General features: G+C 41.5%; 1 protein-coding gene across 1 annotated transcript in view; it reads left to right on the forward strand.

The window, feature by feature from the left end:
- DIMT1 (DIM1 dimethyladenosine transferase 1 homolog) overlaps window positions 1-9,736 on the forward strand; it is a 10,367-nt gene extending 631 nt beyond the window's left edge. Inside the window, exons 2-12 of the mRNA XM_018571006.1 lie at window positions 253-326; window positions 420-506; window positions 919-980; window positions 4,049-4,142; window positions 5,106-5,155; window positions 5,517-5,640; window positions 6,303-6,395; window positions 7,212-7,276; window positions 8,254-8,317; window positions 9,456-9,562; window positions 9,669-9,736. Of these exons, the coding sequence (XP_018426508.1) occupies window positions 253-326; window positions 420-506; window positions 919-980; window positions 4,049-4,142; window positions 5,106-5,155; window positions 5,517-5,640; window positions 6,303-6,395; window positions 7,212-7,276; window positions 8,254-8,317; window positions 9,456-9,562; window positions 9,669-9,711 (863 nt within the window). The 3' untranslated portion in view covers window positions 9,712-9,736. The remainder of the gene's footprint in view (window positions 1-252; window positions 327-419; window positions 507-918; window positions 981-4,048; window positions 4,143-5,105; window positions 5,156-5,516; window positions 5,641-6,302; window positions 6,396-7,211; window positions 7,277-8,253; window positions 8,318-9,455; window positions 9,563-9,668) is intronic.
- Window positions 9,737-12,252: the final 2,516 nt, after the last annotated feature.

The raw sequence follows: 12,252 nt of genomic DNA on the forward strand, positions 1-12,252 counted from the left end.
CCCCAGCCTCTGACCGTCTCCTGCGGTAGCCTGCCCCCAGTCTCTGACCTTCTCCTGCGGTAACGTGTCCCCACCACACCAGTGGCACATCTAGAGTCTTTGAGCGGTAGACAACATTTCTAGAACTTTATATCTCTTCTCATACATTTATTTAACCCGATCCAATCATTTATAGGAATATTTCATCCTATCCTGTTTGTTCTTTTGTCAGGTGTTAGGATGTCAATGAATGAATTTGTGTTTCACATTCAGGGGTCATGTTCAACACCGGCATCGGCCAGCACATCCTGAAGAACCCTCTGATTGTGAACAGCATCATTGACAAGGTCGGTGATATTCTGCTTTCACACTCGGCTTTATCTCTGGCTTTGAAGCGGTTTCAGAAGGATTGTACTGATGAGGAAACATTTTTATTTCAGGCTGCCATCCGGCCCACAGATGTGGTGCTTGAGGTCGGTCCAGGAACAGGAAACATGACTGTGAAGTTATTAGAAAAAGCAAAAAAGGTAAAAAGTGGATTCAGCTCTGAAGTCAGGCCGTATCTTTTCTTGGAGGAACTGAACTCTGGAAGCTGTGCCCAGACAATGGCAGGCGGAGGGCAAAGGATCATCACCCGTATTGCCTGCAGGCTCCTCCAGGCTGATCTGTCCCCATTACTTATGTCATTGCTGCACTGTGTCACCATTCGCATGTCATCTGACATCCTGTGATTACCTCTGGATGATGTTTGTGTTCAGCGAAGACTGTCCGCAGGTAATGGCAGCATGTCTGATTATATGCAAATGGCTGCAGGCGCTGTCAGCTATCATTGCTTACAAACTGTCAGCACTGTATACAGTACATCCCGTATAATAGTAATAGAGGGCAGAAGGATAAAACCTTGAGATTAACAGGCTTTTTACTGTCATGTTTTTCTAGGTTGTGGCCTGTGAGCTGGACACACGGCTTGTTGCTGAACTTCAGAAGAGAGTTCAAGGCTCGTAAGTAGAGATATTTATAAACGTGAGATAAAAAAAGTGAATTCCATTTTTCGTAGCCAATGGATAGCTTTGGTATGCCACCCTAACATGGTATTCCAAGTGAACTCCAAATGAATGTTAGGCCTGGTTCACACCTGGGCGTTTTACATCCCGTTCCTACGCTCTGTATTTTACAGAGCTCAACATGTGAAAAGGAATGATTGCCTATGGGCATGGTTCCCACCTGGGCGTTTCACAGCGCGTAGGAACGCGCTGAAAAACGCTCTATGCCCAAAGAAGTACATGAGCTTCTTTGGGGCGTATTTGCCGCACGTATCCATTGGGATACAGCCAGGTAGCCCTCGAAAACACACATTTTTTACCGCAAATCGCGGTTATGTCGTTCTTTCTGGTCAGCCAGGATTGTGCTTTCCACACTGAACAGCCGGACAGGTGATACATAGTTCCTGCTTTATCTACCTATGTCAACTCACTCTAGTGTTCATTGGACAATAAAGCAACATTAGGAGCAGGAAAGCTAAACTAGGAAGAAGGAAAATGAACTTCCTGCTCTGCAGATAGAAGAAGGTTTGTAACTCGGACAATTAAAGCTGACCTTTCCCCAGATCTTTAAAACAAACACACCTTTAGAAATGTTTAGTAATGACAATCTACAAACACATACTTCTAGATAATTGCCGGCTCAGGGGAGGAAAATGCCTTTCCCTGAGATCTCATGAGATTACAGATGAGATTTCCCAGCAATGCTCTGCTGATGACAAGGCAATCCCAATGTGCATTGCTTTGGCAAACTGAAGTAATTTTGCCCTTTCAAAGCAGGAAGTGATTGCTCTGCAAGTCTAAGTATTTCAAAATCGCAGCATTTTACACCTGACATGTCTATGTTATTAATAGTCATACATAGAGGGATGCATTGGTAGAATCTGATTTTTGAGTGTAAAGGTCCGCTTTAACCTTTCAGAGTTACAAATCCTTGAACTTATAACCCAGAAAACATTTCTGTATTTTAACTGCGTGTTAAAGGGTAATTCCACTTTCTCTGGTGAATCTGGGAAAATGGAATTACCCCCCTTCAATCCGACCTCCACCACTATACTTCCCTTTGGGCAAACACTCCTTCCCCTCCACTGCTTACCTGGAAAGTGGAACTACCCTTTAAGCTCTTTGCCTGGAGTTCCACTTTAACTCAGCAGGTCCAACATTTACAATGCAATATGAATATTCAGATTTTAGCACTTGTAAGAGAAATATTGTTAATGTTTTTAATTGCTATTATTTTTTTTTTTTCATTTTTGGTGATTTTCATTTACTATTTTATTTGGAATAGAAATAAAGTATAACAGAAACATGAAACCTCCTTACCATCTTGTCTTTAATTGTATTGTAACTGTAATATCTTCCTTATATTGTAAAGCGCTGCGCAAACTGTTGGCGCTATATAAATACTATGTAATAATATAGCTGGTGTAATAGGATTATGGGCGGGTGCATACTTTATTCTGGCCACTAGATGTCACACTATGCATTACAAATTGGAGATATAACTCGTCTTTTTAGCCAGTAGAAAATACAACTTGAAGTTGTTTGCAGTGTAGACTAAATATAAAACAAATTCAAGGAAATCTGTATACAAAGTCATTTTCATGTATTGTAGCTGCATAGTTTGGTTGTAGCTCCTCTAGGTCAGACCCTAGAACCGATCTGCTGTCTTGTGAATTGGTTCCGTTCTTGTCGTCATTTTTTTGCCAAAAATATTTTTTCCTAGACGCAATGAGGGACAATAATCAAATTTGTTGCACAGTTGGATACAAATTAGGCTGTTTCTCAAACTTTGTCACTTTGAAAGGTTTACAGTGTATTTACAATCGCTGCATCAGTATTCCAACTGTGACAGATTTGCAAAGTTCTGAAACAGATTTATTACTGAATGTCACCCTAAATAGATGGGTGTTTCTAAAGAGGATCAGAGTCGGGTTTTATTCTGTCGCAGTGCTACTTTACAGCTGCTGAGGAAGAAATATATGATTTCAGGCTGTAACCTGTATTTTGTAAAATTCTCACTGCTCCTGTTTAGCATTAGTTCAATAAATGCCCCTAATGTTTGTCTGAAGTAGGGCTGCAACTAATAATATTTTGATAATTGATTAGTCAGCCAATTATTTTTTTGAAGATAAAAAAAATTAAATACCATTCTTAATTTAAAATAAAATACACACATGCAGTGTTACAAACAAAACATCAGAATAAAACAACTGCATGCACAATGTTTTGCAATAGCACTACACTGGAACACACAGCATTGTGGTACCTTGCGTTCCAGTGCGGGTGATCACACTGGGTGGGAGGCGCATTTGGGGTCCATTGAAATGAATGGCGCTGCAAAGCACCTCCCGCAGCAGAATTTGTCAGGCCAAAACTGAAAATTACCTTTTCCCACCTTTTTTATAATTTAAAAAAAAATGTATTTGTATTGTAATCACATGGCGCTTGAATAGCTTTCAGGGAATGACAGCTGCCAGTGCCAGGATTCCACAGATGGCAACTGACTGTAAATACAGCAGGTAGTGGGCTGGTGCAATAGCCATCCTGCTATTGGCCATTTCAATTTGTAATAGCAGGCTGGCTATTGCATCCGCCCACTGCTTGCTGTGCCCTCCTCCCAGCATGGAGGAGAGAGCTAGGGAATCCAACCAACTAATCGATGATGAGACTAGTTGACAACTATTCTCATCAATTATTATCGATTAGTTGGTTGCAGCCCTAGTCTAGCTGAGAACACATGGTGCAAATACCATGTGATTCAGAAGGAATCTGCTGAAATTTGCTCCATTGGTGACTCTAAGCCCACAACAGAATCAGCTGCAAGAACCGTTGGGGTATCCTGACAACGGCCCGGCACTGCTCACGGCATTAGGTTCGTCCATCCATATTCTTCAGCATGGATAGAGGAATTTTTTATATTTGTTTTCATTCAGCCGTCAGGTTAAACGAATACAATGTAACCAGTGTATTCCCAGCTTTGATTGCCAACTAAATGTATAAGAAATGTAAAATGTTTTCTCTTGTAGAGCCGTAGGAAACAAACTTCAGGTTTTGGTCGGTGATGTGCTGAAGACAGATTTGCCTTTTTTTGACCTCTGTGTTGCCAACTTGCCCTACCAGGTACATTTGCCCAATATCATTGTTTTACACAATCAACGGTTTGGGGGTTGTAAGTTGCCAATAAGGCTGAGCTTCAAAGTATTCTTGTTACAAAGCTCAAAATAAGTATATGATGAAACCTTATTAATCAAATGATCGTGACTGCATATCACAACAATTACTAGCGCCAAAGATAAAGGCAGAGGAATTCTGTAGAAGTTGAGCATGGCTCTGCTCACCACCTCCTGGGCTCCTCTATTGGTCCTTTATTGTGATGGACTGTTTCACTGGTCAGTAGAAGGTGAGAGAACTCAAAGCATCGAGATCATCATCACTTTAACAACCAGAAAAAAAGCTGCTGGCATATATTATAAAGTGCAAGTTCTTAAGCTGTGCACATAGGTGTTGCAGATTTTAGTGCTCCTTCTGTGCACAATTGTTGTCCAGGTTGTCTGCTCTCTCCTGCTTTCCACACATTCCTATTGGCCAGTGAGGTACCACATTATGGGTATGGGCCAGTAGAAATGTATGGGGAGTGGGAGCTAGCGAACAACTTTGAGGAATATCGGGAAGTGTCAGAGCTGATCACACAGCAGACACTGAAAGCTCCTCTGCCGGTATTTAATGGTATCTGCACATTATACCTTGTAGCAGCATTTGTATGTGTTACAGAGTCCTTTTAAGCTTCTGCCTAAATTTCTGGATCTACTGATCAATTTGATGCGAGGCTTTCGCATTATCGCATGTTAGCTGTTCCACATGTTTTTCCTGCACTGGTATTTTTAAAGAAATGTTAACAGACCATGAACCCCTTTTATGTCAGAGAAACCAAGAGCTCACCTGTGCACCTCAGTGTACAACGTGTGGTAATCTTTGCTCATGCATGTTTCCATTATGTGCTCAATTTTTAATCACTCGGCTTAATTACAGGGTTACTATTAAAGATTTATTTCTGCTCCTAATACACCATGTTTCCTTGTTTAGATCTCTTCTCCCTTTGTTTTCAAGCTTCTTCTTCACAGACCCTTCTTCAGGTGAGTTTTCTGATTTACAATTCTCAAAACCATAAATGTCAAAATGAAAAAAACATATGATGCTGCCATGGCTGATCGTCTTGGCCTTTTATCAGATCACATACACTGGATCTGATACCGGATCAAAAGCTGTTGTGCAAAAATAAACCTAAAGCGGAACTCCAATTAAAAATGTTATTAACCCTTGCAGTGGGGCTACCACTGCAAGAAGCACAAATTAGCCGTATCATGGGGGGGGGTTCACTTTTTTTTTTTTAGCACTTTTAGCCTATGGGAATCGGTAGCCATTTTTTTTGTCCAGTACTCATAAATAACCCTTACTGCTGCTATCATCCTTGTATTTTCTCTTCCTGTATACCAGATGTGCTGTGCTGATGTTTCAGAGAGAATTTGCAATGCGACTTGTAGCCAAACCAGGAGACAAGCTGTACTGCAGGCTCTCCATTAACACCCAACTTCTGGCTCGTGTGGACCATCTCATGAAAGTAAGTACCTCTCTTACTGGTATTCATTTAAATCCATTGGCTTCAGTACTGTAGCAGTCTCTCACCCAGAAAAGATGCCGATCAGGAGGCATGTATTAAAAAAAAATCTTAGTGCTAATATTAAAACAGAATCCTTTACTAATCCTTGTTTACTAAGTACAATATAAAGCTGCTACCTCCTTCAGGATTTAGGTGTTCATGTAATTACATAGACCGTCCGAGCTTCCCCTTTGTGTTTCCTGTGTCAGTGGGCAGGCAGCATTGAAAGTATTTTTTAGTTATAAAGCGCTGACATACAGGGCCCGTTTAGACAGGATTATCCTTCCAGCATGTCTTTGGAGTGTGGGAGGAAACCTATACAACAAAGGAAGAACATGCAATGTTCTTTGATAAGTGTCAAATCTTAGGGACCCTCAGTGCTGCAAGGCAGAAGTGTTGACCACTGTGATGCTTGGAACCCTGAGGGTTATGTGCTTGTTATGCCTAGGGAACTTCAATAATAAAGTGGCGGAAGATTGTGGTGTTTGGGTTCTATACTTCTAGCTCTCATCTTATCCCAGACTATCATATAAAAGTGTTTACAAGTGCATCTCTGACATCAACTGATGGCATGAATTCCATATCACATAATCATTGTTTTCCTATGTTCTACTATTGTATAGGTGGGGAAGAACAACTTCAGGCCACCTCCGAAAGTCGAGTCCAGTGTTGTCAGAATAGAGCCAAAGAATCCTCCTCCACCCATCAACTTTCAGGTAAGTTACAGTAAAACACATAACATAATGCTAGGAATTACTCTCCGTTATCTATTGTAGTGTCTCAGATTGTGGCCTTCGCTGGATTTGATTGGTTGCTCTCATCTCTTGTGCTTGCAGCATTTTATCGCACCGGGCAGCATGCCCAGTGTGCCTTGCGATCCCGTGCGGGCGATCGCATTGCGGCTGGAGGGCGTGGCTACGGTGCCATTCACTTCAATGGCCCACCACGCCCCCTCCTGCGCCACAAAAAGGTGAGCCACCCGCAATGCAAGGCAGTGCGTTCTGGCCAGAATCGGGCCGGAACGCACTGTATCTGGTGTGAACGGGCCCCTATTTGTCTGCCTAAACAGTTACTTTTAAGTCATTCCAACTGTCAAGGTTGTCAGTGTTTTTATTTCAGCTCTCAACCGAACTTTCAAGCCCCCAAATGTCTAATGTCATAGCTGATCACATGGCAACTTTAATCCAAATAGAGGTTAAAGGGCACCATGACAACTGCAATCCTGAGATGGCACCTTCCTTGGCTGTAAAGGACAAGGGGGTTCAGTTCTGCTTACACAAAGGAAAAAAAACCCTGTGCCTGGCTATCAATATTTATAAGGGCATCCGGCATTATTTTATTTTCTAAAATTCAGCTTTAACATCTCTCTAATGTATAACCGCCCAGTTTGTAGGGTTGGCTGAATTACTATTGGGTGAATATACTACAGTATATGACTTTACTGGTCATATAAGTCACATGGAGTAAAAGATGGGAAAAATAAACTATATATCAGAATGTAACACAGTCATTTTCTGTATTTGTAATTCTAGGAATGGGATGGCTTGGTGAGAATTGCCTTTGTAAGGAAAAACAAAACCCTTGCAGCTTCTTTTAAGTAAGTATCAGCATTGGTACAAATAGTGCTTAAAAAAATAAATATATATATTTATTAGAGATGCACCGATATATTGGCAGCCGAAAATTGCACTTTTGGCATAATGCCGAAAGTGCCATTTTCTGGCCGCTCGCTCAGCCTCCTGTCACAGCTGTCAGGATGGAGAGCGGATACAAACACTTGCTGAGTGTTTGTAAATAATTGAGGACATGGTATGGTTACTATATCCTCAACTATGAATGGGAAGTAATCTACATCCCCTCCTGTTCATTCATGATTGTGGTTATAGTAAACACACTCTGTCCTCATGTTATGAATGGACAGGAACACTCAGTATATAGGATTCCTGTTCATTGATAACAGGGGATACAGAAAAGAGATTGTATTCTCAATATCTTATTCTATTTTTAAAGGGAAATATCTGAGGTCTGTTAAGACCCCCCCATATTTCCCCAAAGCCCCTAAAAGTAAAGTAAAAATATTTAATAAATATAAAAAAATGTAAAAGTTTATTAAAAAATAAATAAAATATTTTGAGAAAAGTTAAAATAAAAAACGTTTTTGAGCACTAATGTTTTTTTCACAGAGCACAGTCACTATCTGTCTGGAAGGTGATGCGAAATGGCTTGTTCACTAATAAAAAAACAAAACAATTATGCCCAGATAAGGTTAAATGAAACAAGCAGATTTGTCTACAATAGTCGGCCTGTTTTTGGTATTGTTCCCCATAGTAAGTCTTCTAACTGGTGCTGCTTTTCCAAGTTAAATGTCGACCAGTGTCATTCAACCCACTTTCTCAGAGCCCCTGGACCTGCCCCCTGGGGGTGTTTCATCCATCTGCCCTGGGCTCACAGGATAATACTGCCTTGTGAGCGACCGGCGTCTCTCCTCCCACACCGCTCAGCCTCCTGTCACAGATCAGAGGTGCAGACCTAGCATGTTAATTTTGCCTTTAATGAGTGTTGTTTTATTTGCAGATCCAGCGCAGTCCAGGAACTGTTAGAGAAGAATTACAGAATACATTGCTCTCTTCACAATATCGTAAGTATAGTTTGTGACTTAGTTGGTGAAAGCATTGCGGTTCTTTTAGAAATTGTGAAATGTCTTATACTTGTGTATGTATGTATGTATGTATGTATGTGGATATACACCGATCAGCCATAGCATTATGACCACTGAGAGGTGAAGTGAATAACATTGATTATCTGGTTACAATGGCACCTGGAAGTGGGCGGGATATATTAGGCGGCGAGTGAACATTTTGTCCCTGAAGTTGATGTGTTGGACGCAGAAATAATGGGCAAGCGTAAGGATTTGAGCGACTTTGACAAGGGCCGAATTGTGATGGATAGATGACTGGGTCAGAGCAATTCCAAACTGCAGCTCTTGTGGGATGTTCCTGGTCTGCGGTGGTCAGGACCTACCAAAAGTGGATCACAGTTTTTTTGCATATGGGACTGCGTAGCCACAGACAGGTCAGAGTGACTGCGCTAACCGATGTCCACCGCCAAAAGCACCTACAGACATGTGAGTATCAGAACTGGACCGCAGAGCAATGGAAGAAGGTGGCCTGATCTGATGAATCACATTCTTGTACATCATGTGGATGGCCGGGTGCGTGTGTGTCTCTTACCTGGGGAAGAGCTGGCACCTGGATGCACTATGGGAGGAAGGCAAGCCGGCAGAGGCAGCGTGATGCTTTGGGCAATGTGAATGTTACAAATACCACCGACCTAAACATTGGTGGTGACCAAGTACCCTCCTTCATGGAAACGGTATTCCCTGATGGACGTGGCCTCTTTCAGCAGGATAATGTGCTCTGCCACACTGCAAAAATGGTTCAAGAATGGTATGAGGAATACAACAATGAGTTCAACGTGTTGACTTGGCCTCCAAATTCTCCCGATCTCAATCGAGCATCTATGGGGTGTGCTGGAAAAACAAGTCCGATCCATGGAGGCCCCGACTTATAGCACTTAAAGGACCTTTTACTGACGGCTTGGTGCCAGATACCACAGCATACCTTCAGAGGTCTAGTGGAGTCCATGCCTTGATGAGTCAGGGCTATTTTGACTGGTGAGTGTGTCATATATATATATATAATCTCCTATTGTTTGTATTGGGCCTGCATACATTTGTAGTATTAAAAGTCTTATAGAAAGTTCTGTTTTGTAAACAGTCAATTCCAGAAGACTTCAGTATTGCAGATAAAATTGACAAGATCCTTACAGACACTGAATTCAGCGTGAAGCGCGCCCGCTCCATGGACATAGATGACTTCATCAGGTAGATTCTTTTAATCTCAAGGTTCAGCCAGTGTACTTTATTTCAGTCTGTCATAAACAAACCTAATTCCCTTTTCATTTAATGTGTTTGTTTTTTTTCATCTTAGGCTACTGCACGGATTTAATGCCGAAGGAATCCACTTCTCATAAATACTTGGGGGAGATCTGTACCTCCGTGATACAAATAGTGGATTTTCTTTCAGCGTTGTGCATTGGACGGCAGAGAACACCTCCTGTACATAAATAGACATTTTTATTTGGATTGTCCGCAAGCAGCCAGAGGTTCTTGGATGCCGAGTTTCTGCATTTAAACTACAAAAGCCGTCTTTTTGGTTTTGTGGATAAAATGTAAACATTCGGTTTAAACACATTTGTACAGTTTTGAATCTTGTAAATGCCCTCATGTATTTATTGTCTTATGTTTACTGGCAAATTCAGTATAACAATTCAGTGAATCTTATTATCTGTATCACTATGAAGATTTCAGAGAATTCAACTTTAAATACATTGTATTCTTAAAAACCGGCCTTTTTATGATGCTGCGTCCTTCCTGTACTGTTACTGCTCTTTGTGTTGGCTTGAGAACAGTGGTTGGCCTAACACGGTTTCTGTTAGTCACCTTTGGGGCCTTCTGCCATTTGCACAGGAAGCACAATGAGGATATAGAGTCCACCTACACTTTCCTCCTCAGCAGGCATCTTGTGCCAGCAAAGGAAGACATAAAGACAAGGTCTCTGGCCAAATTCCTATGCAGCTTTGTCCTCTACTTTATGGGGAACCCTGTGTGGCAGTATTCACTGATTACTACAAGTGGTTCCAGGGGAGAAGTCTTGGGATTTTTATTCAGCACTTATTTTTTGTAATTCTTTTGATGAGTAATCATCCTAGTATGGAAGGCGCCCATAAAGCTGGTCTATACAGGGCACAGGTGCGTGCCTTGACTTTGAGTACATCACCACTGATGATGTCATAGTCCCAGGTTTCTGACTGGTTCTGAGTTGGAACTTAAGAAGTGTGTTGCCAGACATGACTTCATTCTGAAATCAAGAGATCTCGCTGCACTCCTTAACGAACAGAAAAGACCCGTATGGCCGGGTGGGTGCTAGTAGTGACCACGGATGGCACCGTGATAGAATCATAAAGAGAAATAACGTCACCAGCACTCCAAAAGTATAATAAAGCAATAGTCCATTTATTGGCACATTGCCATTTCAAAAAGCATTTGAAATGGCAATGTGCCAATAAATGGACTATTGCTTTATTATACTTTGGAGTGCTGGTGACGTTATTTCTCTTTATGAATTCATTCTGGACCCGGTCACTGTAAAGTAGGGAGACAGTCCCATGATATTAGCCAAACAGTCTATCTTAATATGAAGCAGCCATAAGACAGAGAAGCAGTCACAGAGAGGGTTTGTGGTGTCAAAGTTTACCTTTAAAGTCAGTTACCCAGGGAGGGGGTGACCATCCCCTACTTGTCCCATATTGAAGGCAGATAGGTGGCATATAAGTAACCCTGCTTGCCGGCATACTCTCTTAGGCACTGAGGGTACTCAAAAGTCCAGTTCTGAGGAATCACTCTAAAAAAAGTGCTTGCGGGCTGGTATTAACATGACAGGACAGGACACTTTCGCTAACCTCTGCCATGGCAGGCTGGTTAATTCTGATACAAACCTAGAAGATCTGATCATGTGTTTAAGTCACAGATTCAGCACTCTCATCATTTTCATTATAAAACGCAATGATTCAACATCTCTCGCTTGCAGTTTTTATGTGCAGAGAAGGTAACAATTACCCTTTCATAAATGGGATGAATAATTACCAGAGGTACCTTTTTTGTTCCGTACAAGAACGAATGTTCTCACCCTCCAGGTGCAGGAAGACATGGTTTCTAAATATTGGATACATGTATGACTAATCTTTTATAGACACCAAGGCTTTTCCTTGCTTGAACAGATGACAACATTGAAACTTTTCTTATTAACACAATTAAAGTGGTAATGAGGGCTGACTGTAACCTTCAGAATTACGCTTTGGAAAATATGGACATGAGCATTCCTATTGGTCAGTGATTCTGTCCATCACAGTAATATGTCAACAGAAATGTGTGGGAGTGGGGCATGGCAGCAAGCTTCAACAATTTCTGAAAGTCAGAGCATTGACTTTCAGAATGGCCAGTGCTCGGAAAGCTACGGCAGGCATTGTAGGTTACTGTACTAAATACCTGCAGCAGTTTCCTCCTCTCCCATACAATGACAAGAACTTTTACATACAGGGGTAGTAGTCCCTTTTCCTGAAAGAGGAGTCTTTGATTGTTAGTGACTTTTTGGCTCTTGGGACAACAATTTTAGTTTAATATTAGATGAACAATGTTTACTGGAAGGTGAGTAATAACAATTATCCTTCAAAAATTGGAACTCTTTAACTATTTAAACGCCACTTGCAATCCCATACTGACCATCTACATTCATCTGAGAAGTCCAGCATTTCACAGCCTGTGTAAGAGGTGAGGGAGGCACACTGGAGACCTGTCTAGTGCTGGTTCATTAGAAAGAGATAGAATAACAACCAAACTAGGACTTGCCATGTTTCCAGTCTCCATGCCCTAGGACAAACTTTGGCTGGCAGTGTCTAAAGCTGGCCATACACCTATAGATGATCTGCAGATTTTCTATGGTCAGATGGAAAAAG

This window comes from Nanorana parkeri, unplaced genomic scaffold (genome assembly GCF_000935625.1).
Source record: "Nanorana parkeri isolate BGI_ZX_2015 unplaced genomic scaffold, ASM93562v1 scaffold1652, whole genome shotgun sequence".
In the NCBI taxonomy this organism is placed as follows: domain Eukaryota; kingdom Metazoa; phylum Chordata; class Amphibia; order Anura; family Dicroglossidae; genus Nanorana; species Nanorana parkeri.